The 21,287-nt window shown below is 38.3% G+C and overlaps 4 protein-coding genes across 5 annotated transcripts; 2 read left to right on the top strand and 2 right to left on the bottom strand.

The window, feature by feature from the left end:
* Positions 1 to 282: 282 nt before the first annotated feature.
* On the top strand, positions 283 to 1,913 carry LOC137735626 (uncharacterized). The gene has a single exon (XM_068475073.2). The coding sequence runs from the start codon at positions 454 to 456 to the stop codon at positions 1,900 to 1,902; it is 1,449 nt and encodes a 482-aa protein (XP_068331174.2). The 5' UTR covers positions 283 to 453; the 3' UTR covers positions 1,903 to 1,913.
* On the top strand, positions 1,907 to 3,481 carry LOC148696037 (GCN5-related N-acetyltransferase 10, chloroplastic-like). Its single transcript, XM_088697459.1, has 3 exons — positions 1,907 to 1,913; positions 2,093 to 2,317; positions 3,123 to 3,481. Exons 1-3 carry the CDS (start codon positions 1,907 to 1,909, stop codon positions 3,368 to 3,370), a joined length of 480 nt encoding a protein of 159 aa, XP_088553585.1. The 3' UTR covers positions 3,371 to 3,481.
* A 140-nt stretch (positions 3,482 to 3,621) lies between these two features.
* On the bottom strand, positions 3,622 to 10,903 carry LOC137735629 (histone-lysine N-methyltransferase ATX4-like). The gene is made up of 23 exons (XM_068475076.2): positions 9,154 to 10,903; positions 8,992 to 9,047; positions 8,716 to 8,905; positions 8,250 to 8,378; positions 8,047 to 8,115; positions 7,878 to 7,946; positions 7,684 to 7,775; positions 7,503 to 7,595; positions 7,183 to 7,318; positions 6,970 to 7,075; positions 6,791 to 6,890; positions 6,529 to 6,653; positions 6,264 to 6,409; positions 5,804 to 5,908; positions 5,603 to 5,667; positions 5,281 to 5,500; positions 5,061 to 5,147; positions 4,896 to 4,952; positions 4,737 to 4,826; positions 4,540 to 4,626; positions 4,284 to 4,358; positions 4,026 to 4,126; positions 3,622 to 3,927 (listed from the first exon to the last, which is right to left on the bottom strand). Exons 1-23 carry the CDS (start codon positions 10,087 to 10,089, stop codon positions 3,837 to 3,839), a joined length of 3,225 nt encoding a protein of 1,074 aa, XP_068331177.2. The 5' UTR covers positions 10,090 to 10,903; the 3' UTR covers positions 3,622 to 3,836.
* Positions 10,904 to 13,064: 2,161 nt separating this feature from the next.
* On the bottom strand, positions 13,065 to 16,806 carry LOC137735627 (uncharacterized). 2 transcript variants are annotated; one of them, XM_068475074.2, is made up of 4 exons: positions 16,316 to 16,806; positions 14,637 to 15,143; positions 13,955 to 14,101; positions 13,065 to 13,503 (listed from the first exon to the last, which is right to left on the bottom strand). In XM_068475074.2, the coding sequence occupies exons 1-4, from the start codon at positions 16,418 to 16,420 to the stop codon at positions 13,402 to 13,404; spliced, it is 861 nt and encodes a 286-aa protein (XP_068331175.1). In that variant the 5' UTR covers positions 16,421 to 16,806; the 3' UTR covers positions 13,065 to 13,401. The 2 variants fall into 2 exon arrangements, 1 of the variants encoding a protein (XP_068331175.1); XR_011068669.2 differs by having other exon boundaries at positions 13,365 to 13,503; positions 13,955 to 14,139; positions 16,316 to 16,564.
* Between the last annotated feature and the right edge of the window lie 4,481 nt (positions 16,807 to 21,287).

The raw sequence follows: 21,287 nt of genomic DNA, 5'->3' as shown, positions 1-21,287 counted from the left end.
TTTATTTCATTTTAATGGTGAGTCCCTTATTTCACTAACATTTCAACCAATTAAAATTTGTTTCAACATTTTTTTAATAATTACAACAATTTAAAGTTATAGTTAAATAATAAAATAATATTTGACAATATATATAAAATTTAACCTAAGTCTTCAAATTGCCACATCAGCCATTAATTCTAATTTAACACTTAACATTTGACACATCATTTGGAGATGGTCTAAGGCTTGACCACGTGGCATCATTATTTCTGGCCTAAACCATGCAGAGAAATTAGGACCACTCGTGCACACGACATCTTATCTTCCCTCCTACCAATTTTTCGTCACTCTCTCCACATAAACAAAGGATCAGAAAATGCAGAATTCAATGGCATATACTATCTATAGAGAATAATAAATTTCAAGATGTAACGGAAGTTATCAGAAAAACAGAAACCAAAAACAAAGCCAATGGCGTTGTCTCAGTCGTCGCCTATCCTTCCTCAAAACCCAGCGAGCTCCATTGGGCGTCGACAGAGAGATGGCTGCAGCAAAGGTACGAAGAGATACAGGGCTGGATTGAGCTCGGGGTACGGCCATGTGGCGCAGAGCTGGATTAGGGTTTTTCACTTCCTGCGGGGTACGGCCATGTGGCCCAGAGCTGGATTGAGCTCGGGACTGAACCTCCGGAAGCTCTCAACCGCAGTACGACGCCGTATCGAGGACGAAGGCGACTGGTCCTACGCCTCGGAGTGGCGGGGGGAAGAATCCGAAGGCCACACCGTCCTCCGCTCCACATCTGACAAAGGCAATGGCGTTGTCTCAGTCGTCGCCTATCCTTCCTCAAAACCCAGCGAACTCCATTGGGCATCGACAGAGAGATGGCTGCAGCAAAGATACGAAGAGATACAGGAGTGCGGTCAGGACAACGAGAGATTCAGAGTGCTCGGATATCAATGGCGCGCTCTCCGCTTTAACGACGACACCCGCCAGAGCACCGTTAAGGTTTTGGCTGCCTATCGGCGATCGGAACCGGAATCGATCGCCCTTATGCAGCAGCCTCATTGCTTGGCTCTTCCTTATCTTAAGAGTATGATAGCAGCTGGGTTGGCCACTATAGCATCTTGTAATTACAATCTCATGAACGCGGTGACTGGGACCGAAAATATTCGTATATTGTGCATTGGTCAGGGTGGCGGAAGCTTACCGTTGTTTTTGGCTAGTAAAATTCAAGGTGCTATTGTTGATGTTGTTGAAATCGACCCTCTTGTTATCTCAGCCTCAGTTCGAGCCATGGGATTTCCGGCTTTCTCAATTATGACTCCATCAGGCAAGCGTGCCGTGTCACCCAATACCATGGATACCGTTATGTGGAAAGGCATCCACGAGAGGCTGTTCCTCCATGAATCCGATGCTGAGGATTTCGTTCTCAATACCACCATTCAGTATGATATGGTCTTCGTTGATGCTTATGATGGGGAAGACATATTCCCACGCAAGTTATGGGATCCACATTCCCCATTTCTTAAAGCCCTCAGCAGCCGGCTTCACCCGGATCATGGCACAGTTGTGGTGAACCTTCATTCAGATTCTGATATCTTGAACCCTGACGGTTCCGCACCATCCGTTCTGCAGCAAACTTTGCCAATGGGGAAGTACGTCTCGAGGGTTTGCCTGCAGGCATACAAGGACGTGGTAGTGGGGAGGAAAGATTCTGGTTTGGGGTTTACAGTTTCAGTTCCGTGGCTGTGCAATTCTTCTCTGGTCGTGTGCAGAGGTTTTGTGGTTACGGGTGAGGATTGCAACAGGGATGTGATCATGGAGACTCTGATATCCAAATCATTTGAATTGGAAAATGTACTAAACTTACCATTCTCCTGTTTTGAATATATAAAGCGAGGTTTTATACTTGTTGATTAATTTCATGACAAGTTTATACCTAAAAAAATAAATAAATAAATAAAAAAAGGAAACCAAAAACAAAGCAGAAAATATTATCATTTACCAGCAAGCTATCCCAACATATCAGCAAAAGTCAGCACGGAAATTTCATCATACGGATTTACTCTTTCTAGACCTGCTAATTTTTGTAAAACAACTTCTTCTTCAGTGCAATGCAGCAGCAGCAGCAGTCAGACGTCGTCAGCCGATCAGGAAGAAGTAGGGTTTGTGGGGAGTGGGAAGTTTGGTGTTGACAGAAAGGGAGAGTTCAAGTATTTGGTGAGTGAGTTTGGTTGGAAGGTCATGAGTTTGTTTAGAAATGGGGGTGAGTTGAGGAAGGCAGCTTATGTTCAAGCTGGAGCATGTTTGAAATGGTACCAGGCATGGTGTTTAGGTTGATAATCTTTGATAAAGATTGAAACTTTTTGGTAGTAGTTTGAAGAAATCTGTGTTTTTCAAGAGAGAGAGAGAGAGAGGAGCAAAAGACTGTGTTTTTCATTAATTCGAACAAAAGAAATTACAAGGACTATATTCCTCACAGCTGGTCAAAAACAGATCCTACACTCTAGGGACCTAGAACTCATCTCCGGCCATTAATGGTCATCGGAGGATATCATCCATCCACCTGGAAGAAGATGAGAAAGCACAGTACAATTAAAAAGATAAGAACACCAGCTGTAATCTTTCTAAAACAGGAAATGAAACTAGCCGTTGCAATTTGAAACTAACGGCTCCTTCTAAATTTAGCAAGTTCTTCATTTTCTTCAAAATTTCTCAGCTTCCTTTCGATTTCAACTGCAGGTTTAGCTTCTGCAGATTAACTCCAAGGCTAGTAGGCAGCTTAATTCTCAACAGAGCATTCATGATTTCTTCTTCACCTTCTTCCAGTTTTCTATTATTTTTTTTATACGGCGATATTCTACTTTGAGCATTTTTTTTATTAATAAAAATAAAATACTTTATAAGTTTAACGAAAAATCACATTTTTACGCTAAAAAATCAATATTGGTACCATTCACTTTATCCTTTATTTTGTCCTTATCGTTAAAACTCAAAATTTTCAAACCATTTTCATTAGTTTTCCTTTTAAACTAATCTAAAGTGCAAGACAGATTTAGAGTCATATATTGTAAATAATTTTTAGTTAAATTTTGTTTCTGCAAATACAGGCTGAAGCGCTTTCTGGGCTTGTACATAAACTTCCGAGCGACAAGAACTTGTGGGAGTTGCGGACGTCACGGTGTCCAGAGACCAGGCTATCCTTCAGTATCTCCCATCTCGGGCACCGGAATATCTTTACGTGTCCGGCATTGCTGTTTTGAAGAGTTTCAGGAGGAAGAAAATAGCAACTGTTGTGCTAAAAGCGAGCGACACGCTCTCAGTAAAATGGGGCCTTGAGTATCTTGCCGTCCGGGCTTATGAGGATGATTTCGGTGCTCGCCAATAGTACTCGTACGCAGGATACCGAGTTGTCTCCAGCGGATCTCCATGGACGAGTACTTGGATTGGACGGAAACGCCGTGTTCTGATGGTGAAACACTCGATTAAGACATGTCAATCCTTGCTAACGAAGAAACAACGATGTTAAGACACTATTATAAAGAGGAGTGTTAAAATCGCTATCCTGATATCATCGCTAACGAAGAAACTACGATGTTCGATTAGAATTCGGGGGTAATAGACAGAAATATACACAAATTACCCCAAACCGAAAAGCCGGCAAAAACTATTAGCTTTTATTAAGCTTAGAAGTTTGTCCAAAGAAAATAAAAATACAATATTCCTTTTTTCTGCTCTTTTTTTATCCTTGGCAAAATTACAAATTTGGTATATGGAGGGGGGGGTTAGTTGTTGTTCCTTGCGGACAAACAATGGCCGAGCAAGTGAGTGCGTATATCTCCATCATCATCCTACTAATTCATGAATTTGCGACAGTTGGGAGCTTTACATAGACATGGAACTTTTAATTCGTCAGGCTCGTTGGGATCGAACAAGTAATCGTACCTGCGAGAGTCAACAACGGAATATGCAGCAGTGTTAAGCTAAATAGCTTCCTCGTAAAGAACTGAGAGATGGTGAGAAAGAGAAATGGAGAGACATACGTTAGTTCATCGCCGCAAGTTACATCAGCCTTTGCAATAAGTACAATCCGGCTTTCTTCATCACCCACACTCATGATCCTCGCGTAGCAATTCGGCATGCACTGTAGTAAAGATAGGCAATAATATTAAACCAGTAAAGACGAGTGACAGTGACAACAGAAACAAGCTGGCAACAAGTACACGAATGAATCTATTGAAGAACAGTAGAGGAGCGAATCACATAAGGACAGCACCCTAACAATCATCACAATGACTTACCGAATGGTTGATCAGGCGTGCTATATTGCCTTTATCAGTGGCATCTACCACCACTTCTTCACTGATCTTAAACAACTGCAGAGTAAACATGAGCAATGAGAAAAGAAGCAAAAATGTAAAGAAAAAGGAGCACAAAGAATTTAAGAGCTGAAATTCTAGCTGGAAACAGCAGAACTTGGGAATCACATGGCTCCAGAGACAACTAGAGCCGACTTGAAGGTAATTGTTTAAACCACTTGAAAAGAATTTAACTCACATAACAGTCTTTGCCTTCTGATCTATACCGTGCCTCCCTAAGATCTGCAACGCTACGTCTCACCTGTTCACCCCGATATTCAAGAACCTGGAACAGACGCACACTTCTTAGTACATTCTGTTTTCAACAAAATGGATTAATTTCTCAAGATACAAAAGCTGGTAATCTTAACGATAGACAATGTTCAAATTTCATACCATTTCTCCTTCTTGTATGTCTCTACGTGCAAAGAGACCCCATCCATGTATCCCAGATCTACCAAAGCAAACACGATCGTGTTCGGTTCTCTGCATTCATATACATACAGTAAGAAAATGAACATTGAATATCGAATGGGAAATGAGAAAGATCCTTGCCTGTAAATGGTATAGCCGTTCTCTAAAAGATGAAAAGGTCGGAGGATCCTCTACTACCTATTGAAAAAAAAATGTCAGTTCGAGGTTCATTTATTTTACATCCCATATAAAAAGGCATAAAAAAGACTATCTATTCCATCAAATTCTGAAAGGTAAAAAAATTACTCTGAATGTGTTCAAACTTCGAATTGCTTCCAAGGGATGATGGGAAGGTCCCTTCACTTGGTGGGCAACGATTTCTTCTTCGGTTCTCTAGAATCAGAGGAAAAATAATAATCGTGAGGCTAATTACAGATCAAACTAATTCAACAATCTAACTGTTTATGTCAATTGATGATCACTATAATGTTTATGGTAGAGGCAACTACGCATCAAGGTAGAATACCTTGTTATTTTTCAATCTTTTGTATACCCGGCACCTTGCAGCAGATAATGGCTCTGGCTCTGGCTCAGACTCCGTAGTTTCAACCGTCAAAACCTCTTCAAGCTTTGTTCTATTAGATGAAATTAACCTTGAACCAGTCTTCTTATTTTGGAGAAGGCTTTTCGCTGAAAACACCCCTAGAGGAGTCTGTATGATTAAAACAGTATCTGGATTTGGAGCCCTGCACGAAAAATGAAAAACAAAAGAGTTAGGAACTTACATATGTACAAGAAAACCAACAATTTGGAAGCAAAAGGACATAAGACAATATGAGAACCCAAACCTGTGATAAGCACAGTAAGAAACCATTTTTGTGGTCTGCTTTCCATTTTTCTCCAAACTGTGCAACTGCTTATTAAGAATGCACAAACAAATGCAATCACATATCACCAGATATATGGTAATCTGATTCACAATGAGAAGGCGCCACAAACTAATAAATACGAGTATAATGAGAACAAACAAAGAGCAATGAGAAACTCACCTCCATCCGATAACCTGCCCGTGAGGCACACATTGCATGGTAATAAGTGGAACACTTGCAACATTGCATACATGAACCATGAATTTGCTTACAGATAACGCAAATCTGAAGCAGATGCGAACAAAAATTAAAACTCAGATTGGATCAGCTAAATATTTCAGGGTTCATTCTGTAAGACAAAATTAAAAGAACTAGAATCACAATCAATGACACGATGCATCCTGGAACATTTCTAGATCCACTATGTCAAAGTTATCGTACAATTCAATTCTTTATTCACTAATTGTAGATATGAAGGGTTAGGTGTCACTTTTTTACATTACCTTGTTTGTTACATTTAAGAATATAAGTCTTTGAGAGAACAATGTCAATCATGTGATTAGATGTCATATATCATAAACATTATCACTGGTAAGAAATGGAATAGCCAAAAAACAACATACAAGAACAAAGAACCCACCTTCACAAAAGAATTTGATGGAATACTCAAGATCCCAAGAGCAGGCTCCATCTTTTCATCACTCGCAAAAGAGACTTCGGGTCTGAACCAAGCACATGTAATATGAACCCACAATGCGTCAATATCAGTTGGCTTTAAAGCACCTCCTGCAGGGAAAAAGTGCATAAGCACAATCAGAACAAAGACATGAGATCATGATAGCTAAATGAAACTTAGTGAAATGACAGAGCACGACTCAACAAATCTACTCTAGCTAGAAACTTGCCTTTTACAGGACAGAGGCAACATTCTCGCTTGACTTCGGGCGTTTCACATGCTTTGCAGACCCAAGAAGTAAAATCCCGAACATTTCTTGCTCCATAGCATTCTTGATGGACGGCTATCTGACATCTGATTGAAAAGAAACATTAGACATTAGCCAGATTTTCATGCCTTTATAATCTATGGAGTCTCTAAGGGGCATCGAACAGTTGGCCCTCCGACATCAGGATTTGACAATGAAAACTAATGAACCCTATTGATCATACCTGTTGCAGATGATGATTTTGTTGTAGTCCCAATCTTCAACCCATCTACATACAGCGCATCGTTCTGTTGTCCACTTGGCATGAACAGGTTCATACTTTTCTGTCATAGCAACCAGAGAGATCCAGTTAATTTACATCAAATGTAAAATTATATGCACAAACATAGAAAACAAATATACCTTGCAAAAAAGTAAGCAACTTCTGCTTTCGTTCTTTAATAGAAGGCCGCTTAGGAGGCTTAGAAGACACGAGAGCATTTTCATGATACTCTGCTAACTGCAGCATCTGCAAAGTCAAGTGAAATTGCATTTTGAGTATGTGTCCCAAATTGAGAGGGCAAAGGCATAATATTGAACGGTGGGGAGTAAAACATGAATCTCAATGAATAGTACCCATTGTTCCAGTGGCAGTAAGGAACCTTTCACTCTGACAGTAGTCCTCCAATCTCTCGATTTGGAACCTGTGTGTCGCTCCCATAAACTAAGTGCTTGCTTTTCTGCCCCACAGAAGCCACACTTGCACACAACACTGAAACATAAGAAGGAAAATGTACGAATAAAATATTTTCAGATGTCAAACCAAAGTAAACATCAAATTGACTTCCATATGAAAATGAAAAATGTAACGATTAAGTAACATGAATTTAACCAGCAAGACTAATACCAACTAAAAGTCCTAACCAAAAACAAAAACCATTCATTCTTATTCTTACGAGTGAAGACTTGGAAAATAAATGCCTTCCACGCTGTTGCAAAGAACAGTAACCTTGTTAGGCAGCGCCAACTGACCATTATTTTTACTCCATCTGCACCAAAAACTCTATAATCATTAGGGAAAAGTCGGTTAAAAAAAGAACCAACTCATTCATAAAATTAAAAGTCAAATAGACTTACTTTACATTTGCTTGTCCCTTTTCAGAATCTGATAATTCAAAATTAAACTTGACTTTGCAAGTTGGGCAGTAGTAGTCAGTGCCTCCCAAATTCTTCAAAAAGGAAATAACATCGTCAGGGAAGTCTAGAATCTCTTCAAACTCATTATGAAAGAGAAAAACAACGAATTTAGGTATTTAGTATATTAGACGGACCTTAAAATGGTTGCTGGAGATTTTGTCACATTCTGCATGCACCCACACTTTACAACCATCACATCGGACCTACTCACAAAGGAAATATATAAGAATAAATTGACAAGGAACTGCACTCTAAAGATAGGACGGATAATCACAATCCAAGGTAGTTTGTAGGTTTCCTCACCCAACTTCCACTGTCTGAATGATTCCAAATCTTCTTGCATATCCCACAATAATGTTTCGACTTTACTAACTGCAATAAGAATGACGCAAGTATTGTCAACAATGCACAATATCCTGAACACAGAGAAACCCTTCTTTTACTTTTATGAAGAACAGAATTTAAAACCAATAAATAACACCTAACACAAGGTAGGTCATACTAACCCTAGCACACAATTTACAAAGATATTGGCCTCCGGAAGCTGGATCCTTCATTTTCCTTATCATTTTAAAAGGAACATACAAGCCGCAGCCTTCACAGGGTCGTATGTCATTCTTCTTTCCAGATACATCCTGCTCAAAGAAACCAATTCAATACACTGGAAATCTAAAAGAAAAGTGTCTACTATTGCAGTGAAAACCTTTCCCTTTCAATAGTTAAGAGAATAAGAAAAAGAAGATATATTTTGAACCTAAGGTATATCAACACTGGATATCTCCGCAATGAAGCACAGTTCTGTTCTCAATAACTAAGCAAAGCAATAGCCAAACTTCCATCAGCAAACCCCGTTCTGATGATACAGAACCATTTGAATTAATCTTTGGATGTTTGAGCAATTCTATGTTCAATATTGTGTCCTAGAAACTACAGAATTTAAAAGACAGGAAACAGTGCTGTGAGAGAACTTGCCTGGTCCAGATCATGATTTGAACCGGTAGCCTCTTGAACCCCTCTCTGTAGAGAATCATCATACATTGCTGCCATATTTATATCTGCTATCAACTTTTCTGTAAATCCTTGTTCCACCAAAAATGCCTCCTCAATTGCCATCTGGAATTCACAGGGCTCACAACTGTTCAATTCAGGCTGCTCCTGGAACCTATACCAAGTAAAATGTTACATAACGACAAAGCAGTTACCAAATCGCAACTCAAAAGTTTACGAAACAACAACAGCCACACACACCTGTCCACATAATCCATAAAGGGAAAAATCTTGCCACGTTCAACCCAAGCATAATCCTGTTCAAGATCATACAAAATCTTATAATAAATGCCACTCTTCCAAACATGAAAACATCACAATTTCAGAAAAACAGATGAACTCTGTATGGAAAGTAATTCATACCCGTTGATTCCCATTCCCAGAGTATCCAAAGAACATCACACAAGCTGCATCGGGGATGCAAGCCCTCAAAACTAGCTCGGGCGCTTGCGACATTGGATCAATGACAATGGCAGGCCAGAAAGGCTCATTTTTCCCTGGCATTGCCCACACTGTATCACCCGAATAGAAATCTTCAGGTCCATACAACCCATCTTTCCTCTCGCCATTCTCCTTCGCAGCCTTAACTGTCCCCACTAAACCATCTTCTTCATCAATTTCCACAACTGCACGCTTGTCATCTTCAACCATTTGCTCACGCATTGACGAAAGTGAGCTTGGTGACCTTGAATACTTTCTAATATCGAAACTCTTAAACGGCACACTCCCCTCAACTTCCTCGTCTTCATCTTCTTCGCACAAAGCCAAATACTTCTTACTGTTATATCCAATTCTATCCACATTTCTCATCTTTTTCGCATTTTGGCTAACAAATTTCGGTGCTTTAAAGCTAGGTTTCTCTTTTTTACATTCAGTCTCCTCATCTAAACTACAATCTCTTACACTTGTCTTACTTTCTTTCTTCCAATTCTCAATAACCGAGTCATTAAACCGAGAAGGAAGTACCTGAACTCGGCCCCGCGACGTCCTCACCAGTGGCGGCCGCGAAACCTCCGTCTTCGCTGTGGCGGCTGACTCTCTGTTCTTCGATTTCGACTCATCCTCGGGGGAGCAGGAGACTTCGGGGATAATACCGGCGGCCCCAACTGAGCCGAGCAAGCCGTGGAGGTTGACGGGGATAATACCGGCGGCGACCTCGCCGAGCAGATTGAGAAGGTAATACCCATTAGTCTTCCTCTTCTTCCTGCCCGAGTTATCGTCGTCCTCACCCGGTGACTCTCCGAGTCTGCACCGTTTCAGACTCGGCATTTGCGATTTGAGATTCTTCTTGATAATCATTGTATCAGAAAATCAAAATTCACAAACTCCACGAATCGATGAATCCCATAAACCCAAAAGGTGAAATCTTTTCACTGCAGCATTAACATCCAACAAACCCTTTTGATTTCATAAAAAACCCAATTCCCAAATCGCCTATAAACCCTAATCCCCAACTGGGTTTCCCCAAAACAGAGCAGTTCAAACGATACCCGCTACAGAATCGTTTTCTCGGGAAACAAACAGAAAAATTGGGAGAGAAACAGCGCAGAAAGAATGCTCGAGAATTAGACGAAAAGGATCGAAATTGAGAAGAAAAAAGTTGGATTGGGAAATAGGGATCTATCTATATATCCAGGAAGTCTCTTTCCAACTGCTTCAGAGCGCAAAGAGAGAGAGAGAGAGAGGAGAGAGAAAATAAAATTGTTGTAATTGTAATGTAATTATGTTAAGCAGCGGAAGGGAATAAAATTTGATACCTGAATATTTTTTTCTGTTTTAATTTTCTGCGAAAGCTTTTAGAGAGAGAACGAGCGAGGGGAGAGAGAGGGGGGCCGGCGTTATCTTTGCAAAGCGTTATATTGTAGAGAGAGAGAGAGAGAGAGAGAGAGAGAGAGAGAGCAGTGGTACGGGCTAACGTGCACCTAACGTGTTTAGAGCGCAATTCTTCCTGGCAAGGTCATGAGAGAGAGAGAGAAAGAGAGAGAGAGAGAGAGCATAGTCGTCTTGGACAATCTGGTAGTATAGTACCATTCTTTGGGATGAGTCTTTTAAACCCAAAAATTTTTGTTTTAAATTTTTGGTTGCAGAGTGCAAAGACATGTCGCAAAAGTCTTGTGTTCCAATAAAGTTGGAAACTTTAAATCCGAAACAACAAATGTCGCATTGAATCGAAGTTCTATGTTCTTGGTTTTGTTCTGAACCAATTTGTAACTTTAGTATGATGGTTTTGCTTAGTTGATTGACGTCTGTTGGATTTTGTTTGGAGCGCTGAAAATTGGGGGGGGGGGGGGGGGGGGGGGGGGGGGGGTAACAGGATGGTGGTCACCGGAGCACGGCGGCATAGGTACTGTTTTTGTTTTTTGGGTTTTCAAAATTCTTGAAGAATTTTCCCACCAATTTTTTTTAGTGGGGTTATTTTGGGTATCTTCTTTTTCCCTTTCTTTTTTGGGTGTCTTCACAAAAACTTTCATGTTGGTTCTCCTGCCAGTACAAGTACAACTCCTGTTCTAAAAATTGACCTCAGCGGGTAGGGGTCGTCACATTGTTTCGAAAAATCGGTGGGGACCTAGCAGGCTGTCTCCGAGCCAAGGACCAAAAAAAAAAATGATACTTTGAAGTTGTCGAGGGAGGGGCGAAGATGGCCTTCTCTCAAATTATTGTTTTTGCGGTACAAGGAAAAATAAAATTTGCTAAGAAGTTTTGGTTTGGTGGTGGTGGTGGTGTTGGGTTGAACTTCTCTGTTCTTGAAACTGAATAGCATCGTGGCCTCCCTCTGTTTTCAGGCCCAAATGGAAGTCGACATTTTCTTTCATATTTTTCGATTTGTAAATTGGTGTTTTTAGATAAGGTTTGTTTATTTTTATTTTTATTTTTTGTTGCATCGACGGATAGCTCGTGAGAGACGGTTGAGGATGTTTTTCCCAACATTTTTATGTTGTGGGTTGTGTTGCGAAGGTGGGTGTTTGTTTTTTGAGATTGGTTGTGTTTTTAGGTGGATGGGTTTTTGAGATTTCGTGTAGAGATTCACCAACCACTAATTTTTTGGGAGGTCAACGCCAACCTACCAGCACAAGACAATCGTCAAACAATGTGTTCTTGGAGTTGAATTTTAAGAAGAAAGGGATTGGGCACAAAGAAAATCTTGTGTTCGACAGTCGGATCATGTATATGCCTGTATATAGAACCACGTGTATTACAATATTAGGACTTTTGTATTCTTGTGTCGCTAACGCCTGCTCGGAGTCCCGCCTTGTGAGAATTTAGAAGGGTCGGCCGCCCGTACAGGCGTATACGAGTTCGTTCTTCCATGAAGCTTTGATGGTTATGGTGTTTCAACAAATTTTGACACCAAAAAGGTTCGACAGCAGCAGCTTATGTTATGATGTGGGCCCATCTCTAACAATCCCATGTTTTTGGAAGTTGGAACACACACAGCACAGTGTACTTGTTCAGTTTGCATATATTTGTATGTACGAGAAATTGTAACTGAGATTAGTTACGAGTGATCGGTAGGAAGGTTGCAAGACAAGAGGATGACAACGTCGACGGTCGGAGCAATGAGGTGGTGACGTGGCGGAACTATGGGCGGCTGTCACCGACCTCGCGCTAGGAGGATAATGTAACGACGGGATCGTCCTTGCAAAATTTGGAGTCAGATGCAAATCAAACTGCAAGCTTTTGTTGTTTTGTAAAATTTTCTCAGACCACTCACGATTTTTTGGTACGGGAGAAACCAAGCGGAAGAAAGATCTGATAAGGTCTGATTCCGCATTTTACCTTTAACACAGAGCGAAAGAAAGATTCGAACTCAAGTGTATATAGGTGGAGCAAGTATGCCGCTCTAATTAATGTCCACACTCGTACTACAATCGAGCCGCCAAGCCTGAGTCACTCAATCCCCATTTTGAGATGGCTTTTCTGTCATGTTATTCTTTGGTTCGAAATATTATTTAAACTCGGAATGTAATGAGTTGAAAAGAAAGATTCTATCTACCAAAACAATTCATCACTTGTGTATAAGACAAAACTAAAATTAGACAATAAGGGATTGGTTCTATACATAATCCCATCAAATAAGGGGGAAAAAAGCATGAATCATTGAAACCGATCAAAATTTGGCCGGATTGATTTGAAACCGATCAAAATTTGGTCGGATTGGTTGAATTGAAACCAATGAAATAAATTGAAATAGACATTCCATCTCAAGAAAGTGATCAAATTACCATTGTTGAGCGAAAGCACCATTGCAGAAGTGGAGGAGAGGGACTAGAAAGTAGAAAGATTGCCATTTCATTACATAGGATATGAACAAATACAACTGTTTGCTTCCCCCGCCCGATTATTCAACATACATACACCCTTATTCAACATACATACGCCGTATTTATATCCATACGTAGTTTGGCCATGTACGTACGTAGGTCCATAGAAGAGCTTATTATTACAGAAGATGATATAAGAGATCAAACACTTGGCAGAGGAGGATTTTGGGTTGTCTAGCCTAAACTGATTACTACTACCGATCTCTTCTCTTCCACTACATCATCATTCGACCTAGCTACTTCATTTCTACATTCTTATTATTATTATTTCATACATATATTATATATATTAGTCAACGGTTATTTGCCTCTTGGCATACGATTCTTCGGTCTTGGCAAACCTTCCGCGGATCCTTGGCTGGTTGTCTGCAAGAGCCTTCCTGCACGCATACTGAAATGAAAGCATTTAATCAGTTTCCTACTTACTGTAACGTATGAGCTCAAGGGCCGAATCCAGAAAACGGGAAGTATATAATAAAGTGCTTCAATCGACAAGAGATGCTGTTGTAGTTACTCAAGTATAGACATGCAGCTTTTTTTAATCTAAAGCTATTAACGGGACTGAAAATCATCGATGCATATAAAGCGAACAACCAACCCTGTTTCAACAGCCTCGAGTAAACAATCACAAAGGTCAATCGGAAAAGGTGAAATGTGCGTAAGATCGTTGATTAATAGAATAAAAGAAACAGATAATGCTTGTCCAATGCTGCAAATGTTGCTTCGGTACAAAGCTATGCAGGAATTTTGACTGTATATCTCACTCCGATATGTTTCCATTCAATTATTTATTCAATGTTACAGTAGTGAGTCCATAGAAACAATATTGATCGGGATTTTACCTTGATTTTCCTGCCGAAGTTCCTCTTTGTCTTCTTGTTGCGGTATCTTGAAAGCTTTTCCCTGCGTTCCTCACTGCTGCAGTTGCTGATAACTATGGGCCGCTCTACAGAGGACTGGATGAGGCTTGTGTTACTGTTACCGAGAGTCTGTCATAAAAACTCAGTATCAATGACCTAGTCCCATCCTGTGGAAATAGCCAGACATGTCTAAACATTTCTCAGTCCACCAGTCTTTGTTACAAAGCCAATAATTACTTATTGATCTATTGGAAATAAATGAATTATCAATCTGTCTTAAAAACTCCCTGATTTGTAGATGTGCGGTTGCACAAATGCATCAATCTCACAGCTGGAAAACGTTTGGTAACTTCTCTAAGGAATGGGATTGTTTAATAGACCGAAAGATATGGAAGGCACGGGGTTCATTTCGTTATAGATTGTCTAAAGGCTATGAGATAAGGACTCAATCGTTGTTTGTATGAGAAACATAGGCTGTCAAAGTCAGATGTCCATTGAAGTAACAGGGTCTACTTTTCATCATTTCATGACCTTTTGATTCATAACTTTTCTCACCCGAATCGTTGTTGTGTAGACAGGTGATATTTTAATTCTCCTAAGAATTTAAATATTTTCAAACCTCATATGTATATAGCATAAAATAACTAAGCTAACTATATCTGACCTTAATATCTCCTTCACTGAACGCTCTACGAATCCCATAAGCACCCAAATCCATGCCAGGAAAATCCAGAAAACTTGGCTTCGTTGAAGTTCCGTGCACCCAGTCCATTGAGGTTAAACATCCTGAGCTGACACTCTTCTGAAACGACACGTCACGGAGCGGTTTGTTTTCCTGAATATGATTTCCATCCGCTGCCAAAACAGGAATTTTGATATCTAGTTCCTCAGAAAGCGGTGCTCCCATCGTGTCCTTCCCTAAGATATCCTTGTCATAGAAGACATCGTTCAAAAGCTGCTCACTTTGAAGTGATTCAAGGTCTGCAACCTTGAGTCCTTGAGAGGAGGTGACATCTTCGCTGCAAGATATCATTGAAATGGCTGCTGTCATGGGTGTCATGGGATCAAGGCCAATGGCCGGTTCTTCGATGATAGGCTCTGGAGCCTTGAATAGATCCCATTCTCCTCCCAGGTCATAATCCGCTATCATCGAAGCCTCGGAGAAGCAATTCTGCATTAGCCAAAGAGAAAACACGACTTCAGACCTAAACAAACATGAAAAGTGATTGGCAATGCCTAAAAAATAGACCAAAACAAACAAAGTGGAAAAGTTGGCAACCTCTCTAACTTTATGACACTCACCAATAATTGGGCAGTAAATTTTACCGCAAAGTAATTCTTTTAACACATATATTACCCTTCCACGAAGATTTAACTATTTTTACCACTCAAGTTAAAAAAACAAAGAAGATGTTTTCCTTCTTTAGCATTCAGACTGCATTTGAAAAATGGAGGAAAAATAATAGAGCACGTAACTACGAAAACGTTTCCAATTACACCAGTATCTCTGTTTTACACTTTTCCAGATAATCCAGCACATAAAGCAAAGTCCAGCTGTTACATTGCATGCCCTGATGAAAAAAAAACAAGAAGACCAAGATATTTTTATTTTCCTTTTCTTTTTTTTTTTTTGGAAACCGAGAAACAAGGCGGTGCAAAATCGACATTCTGGGATTCATCCAGCCGACGCTACTTAGTGAGATAGGGTTTTTTTTGTTGTTGTTGGGAACCAGAAACAGTGTTTTGGATTGAAGTTTATGATTAAATGTGGGAGAAACATTGATAATTAAGAAGAAGGAAAAATCCATCTTTTTCCTCTCCAAAATTAAACATTTATGACTTGTTTGATTGTTAAATATTCAAACTTTACAAAGAATTAGTCAGAGAAATTAGCAATTTTCTCTCTTTCCCACTTCCTAACTTGAATCCCCAAAATTGGACATTTTCCCACTGGTTTTCTCAGCAATCAGACAGGAAATTAGGTGAAAAATTAAACCAATAAACATAAATAAATGTCAAAGTTTTGAACTTTGAGCTTCATATATACTGAATCCATAGATAGTCCCCATTTTCTCGAGAAACAAACGGAGGGGGAGGGTTATTGATTTAATGGGACAGAGCATAGACTAAATCACAAGAGAGCAACCCAAATTCACAAACTTTCCACTAATTCAGCTAAAACCCATCTCAGAAACAATCAATTCAATGCAGATCAAGCAAATCTATGAGAAAAACCAAGACAAAAATCACAGAACTAATAAAAATTTACAAAAAAAGTACATACACATGTGTGTAGAGAGAGAGAGAGAGAGAGAGAGAGAGAGAGAGAGAGAGAGAGGGTACCATTGGAGCAATTGACTTTTGGGTTCTGCAGAACTCCTCCAGCTGCTGGAAATCCTGAGGAGAATTCTGTAAATAGGGGAACAAAAGCCCAGTCTCTGCATACATTCTCAAAGAAGAACCCAGAAACAGAGCAAACAGAAAGCACACTGAAGTGACAGAAACACAACAGCAACAAAATGCTAGAGAGAGAGAAATAGAGTCTAGGTTTGCTTCGGTTTGGTCACTTTAAGTTGAGAAGTAGGAGAGAGAGAGAAGATAGAGAGAATTTATATAAAATTTACTGAGTGGGGAGGACTAGTATTATTCAGTAAGATGATGATATCATATAACAAAGACAAAATAGAGAAAAAGACACAATCATTTATATAATGCAGTGTCCCCATGCCTCTTATCATGCTCCCTTTTTAATATATTATTTTTACTATTTAAAAGATTCATTTATTGCAATTTGCAAGGGAGTGAGGGTGATCAGTGATCTGCTGATTTTAGTTGCAGATATATGCTAGTTGTATTATTAATTTATTGCAATTTGCAAGGAAGTCAGGGTGATCAGTGATCTGCTGATTCTGCTCTGCATCAGGCCAACCTGTTGAGATGTTTGTGGGCTGGACTGTTGGGTTCTTGGAAAGATGATCGTAATTGCCAAATTGGCAATTTGGCATCTCAGCTTCAAGTTCATTGCTTTTGGAGTTCACCGTAGAACTCAACACAATCGCATTTCTTCTTCTAGGGTATGATTGTAGGAGAAGACTGACTGATTGGAATAGTTCTGACGTCGGATGAGACCACGGGAAGTTAAGTGGGATGAAAATGCACAAAAATCTCATATTTTTGTAAAATATGTCTTACAAATTACATGATCAAGCATCTGTGCATAAATTTTTACCATAAGTGGAGACTTAACTTGTATTGTACGTTTGTAACCTACATTTTACAATTTGATTCCAAGTCATGCATCTAGCTAGCTACACACAAAGTTACGTAAAGCTATAGTGGATTATGTTGGAATTTATTCGTTTATTTAGTAAATTAATAGAGAATTGATTTGATTTTGTATTAGTGTATTTTTTGTATCTACGTGTTGAAGTTTCTTAGGTTTATGTCGCTATAAATATAGTTTGTAATTTAGTTTGAGATTGAAGGTAGTAAGATTCTTACAAATTTTGTAACTGTTTCAGCATTCTTGTTTATTTAATAATATTCTAACTTTCGAATTTCGTTGTCCATCGTTTGTTTGTTCATACGTATGTGAATTTTGATTTTCAACTGATTAGTCCCAGTTATTAGCTACAAAATTCAATTGAGTAAATATGTAATGTGAAATGCAACATCACATAAATAAAACATCCCTCAATGCCTTTCAAAGAATAAAACAATCCTAGTTATTAGCTTTATACCAAGTCATACACTTCTCTTTCTTTTTTTCCTAATTTAGGTTTGATTTTATTTGCTATGGTTTTACTAGTTTTATGGCACACCAATTTGTAGAATTAGCATTGTTCACATCATCTCAAAGTTTTTGTTTGTGAATGCCTTCGAGTTGTTTGCCAATCTGAAAAGTCATATCAAGAGTGCTTCTACTTTCCTTTTATATTTGCTCATCATACACTTATAAATATTCTTTGCATGTTTAATTATTGGGTAATGATAGGTAGATCAACTTTTTTTTTTAATCAAATTTGTAAAAGGGTGTGCTATCCACACACCCCATTTTACTTCTCACACTTTCCTTGATAATTTATGTCTGTTGATCTTCTTCAATTCATCTGATCCGACAGCAGAAAATTATCAAGGGGTGTATGAGAAGTAAAATGGGGTGCGTGAATATCACACCCCATTTGTTATGTGATGTGTCACTAATAGGAAATAAGCATGTTAATCAACACTTAAGTAATAATTAAATTATCAACAACCACTTCATATGGTTTTAAAATTTTGGTCCAAATAGTTAGTCTCCCACCCTTAATTATTTTTAAGGTAAGATGCATTTTTGGTTATAGTCTTTTGCTTGGATTTCAAATTTGTTCATTGTGTTTTTATTTTTCTCAAGAGAAAGGCTAAGGTAACTCTCTCAAAAGTAGGACTCTATGCCACCTCATGTTTTTAGTACAATATTTTATAATGTTAGTACAAGAACTAATGTTAAACTATGAGATGATAGAGACTTCATAGAGAGTCCCACTTTGACAAAACCAAAAATGTCTGCAAAGTGAACAAAGTTGAAATCAAAGAACCAATGACCAAAATTGCAGACATTTTTTGTTTTGTCAAAGTGGGACTCTCCATATATTCTCTGTCACCTCACAGCTTAACGTAAATTCTCGTGCCAACATTATCATATATTGTACAAAAAACATAAGGTGGTGGAGAGTCACATTAGCATTTCTCAGAAACAAAATGCAGTTGAAATCTGACCTTATATATACTTTTAAATCATCAACATAGAGTTGATTGCAAATTTTTCCCATACTTAAAAAGAGAACAATACTATTTGAAAAAACACAACAAAAATCCATGCGCTCAACCATACATTGTTGGATACACATACGATACGATGCGATATACGATACACTTGTAGGTAAAATTATGTTTCATTGCTCAACCATATGTAAGCTCATCAAAGTCACTATCTGATAGATTGAATATAGTTCATCAAATTTGGATTGACGAAAGTTTGAGTTGAAAGAAAGAGTCGCTTCAGCTAATAATAATTAGAATAGTAAAGGTGCTCTTGTGATTAGCTAGCTAGTGTCACATAATCGACTAGTTTTTCCTGTAATTATTGACATTTGATTTAAATAAGTGTGAGGAAAGAATATAATACTGTTGTTCTAGCAAAAATATCAGCAGTAGTTTATCAGTCAAGGATGTTATCACAATGCGTTGAAAAATAGTGAAAGAGGACAATTTCATGCGTATGATGAACTGCCCTTTCTATTTACCTTCATCACATTTTAATTTTCTAGTGCCAAATTAGTCTTAGTATCGAACCCGTCATTTACTAGAGTTGAATTTAAAACCTCTTATTTATAGATATAGATGAATATTATTAGATGTAATCAATGTAATATGGTAATTCCATCATATGCCGGCGAGGAGTCTTTGATTCTGTCGCTAAACAAGTTCACTTTATTAGCTTTCTCGGTGAAGTGAGGTGTTACCCAGGTTACTTAGCGTTCGGCTCATTGAAAACCGTACTATTATTGAACTTCACAAGAAAAGGCATAACCTTATCTTTGGACTAGCAGAAACCTAGGCTGCGAGTGTTCCGTTCTTCGATCGAAGTTGCTCGGTGTAATTTTGTTTTTTTTTCTTAAGTTAGTCTCAAGCATAACAAATTGAAACAGCATATATGTTTATATACATCCAAGCATGAAATACGTCATCTAATATTGAAGCCAATAGTCTTGTTAGAAAATATATAAATTGTTAGGAAAATGACTTATTAGCTGTAAAACTAAAAGGTTTGAAGATAGATTCTACATGTCCTCCAATTTGATCAAATATTCAAATTCTCTTTCAATATAGAGACTTCGTCCACACTGCAATTTGGAATTAAGGGGAAAAATAATGTTAAAGCGTCAACTGAACTTTAGTCCTTTTCTCAAACTCAAAGAAGCACAACGAATAAGTCTATATATTGCATGAGACCGATGCAAATGCAGAATTAATATTGGAACAAGAAAAGAGACCTGAAAAGTAAACCATTCTTGTTGTATAATTGTTTTCTGATGGGAAAGAGGAAAATTCTGATTTTTCCTAAATTTATATTGATGATTGTTCCTTTATTTATTTATTAACAAAGCGATACGTCACTTGCATTCACAATCACTTTTACTACAAGAGATGATACCGATGTATATACGACCTTGTGCTTATAACACACAATACATACATACATACATACATACATATATATATATATATGTTATAAGTACACTGATGTATACTACAGGTTTAAGATTGTATACATCAATGTAAGTTTCTTTCATTTTAGAAAGAGATCGATAATAAGAAAACCCTAAAATATGGAAGGGAAACCTACTTTCGATTACCTATAATTAATAATGACTGGGAAAAAAAGATATTTATGGATATAGTGACATATATATATATATATATATATATATATATATAATATTTTGTGTCAAATATAGTGACATATACGGGCTTAGCATGTAGCTTCTAGTTGTATCTAACTGGAACTGAAGTTCATGTTTTTAAAAGGAAGCGTGAAAGCGAAACCCAAAAAAATATAGGAATAGGAATAACCCACTATGAAAAGGGGTTTCGTTTTCAGACGTATAGTTTAAATAATTGTTAAGTCAAAAAGCTTTCAAGTTAATTTGAAGGAAAATTCCATGAGACAAATATGGAGTGGGGCTGTAAAGTTACAGGGAATTCCAACCACAGAATGTACACAAAACCTTAAACTCCCCCGCATTGGGACAAAAAAATAAAATGTAGAAGGGAAGCTCTCTAGCCATAAACTTAATTACTATAGCTGGCAAGGAACCTCAAAACAAAAGGCTTTAAGATGCAGAGACTTTGCAAGCTAGCTCATTCTTTTGCATGTCCATGTCAATGGAGATGGATAAATTGCAGGAATTGCTCGCGTCCATTTGGCGCTTTCGGATCAGTACACTTGGCAGCTGAAATTTGGTAGTGGACACTTTAGCAGGCAAAGAATGAAATAATGTCTTGGCTTTGCCAGTTATCATGGGAAATGATTGTATATATGCATGGTTGCTCAGCGCATACATATGGGTCGGCCATGTGCCTATTTCTTTCACGTTTTTCTGTTTCTTGTTATATAGCATAAGTCTATATGAAGCCACAAATTCTGCAGTCTTGAAGCTGACCTAATGAAAGAGAGGTGAAGTGAACTTGATCGTTTTGTATTAGCATCCTTAAGCTACGACTTGTTTTTTTAAGAGACAAAAATTATTCCTCTCTCAAAACCCTAATGATT

Source organism: Pyrus communis, chromosome 7 (genome assembly GCF_041283825.1).
Source record: "Pyrus communis isolate YQ-2024b chromosome 7, ASM4128382v1, whole genome shotgun sequence".
Classification (NCBI taxonomy): Eukaryota; Viridiplantae; Streptophyta; class Magnoliopsida; order Rosales; family Rosaceae; genus Pyrus; species Pyrus communis.
The sequence above is the reverse complement of the archived record's forward strand: the minus strand, read 5'-3'. Positions and strand labels throughout refer to the sequence as shown.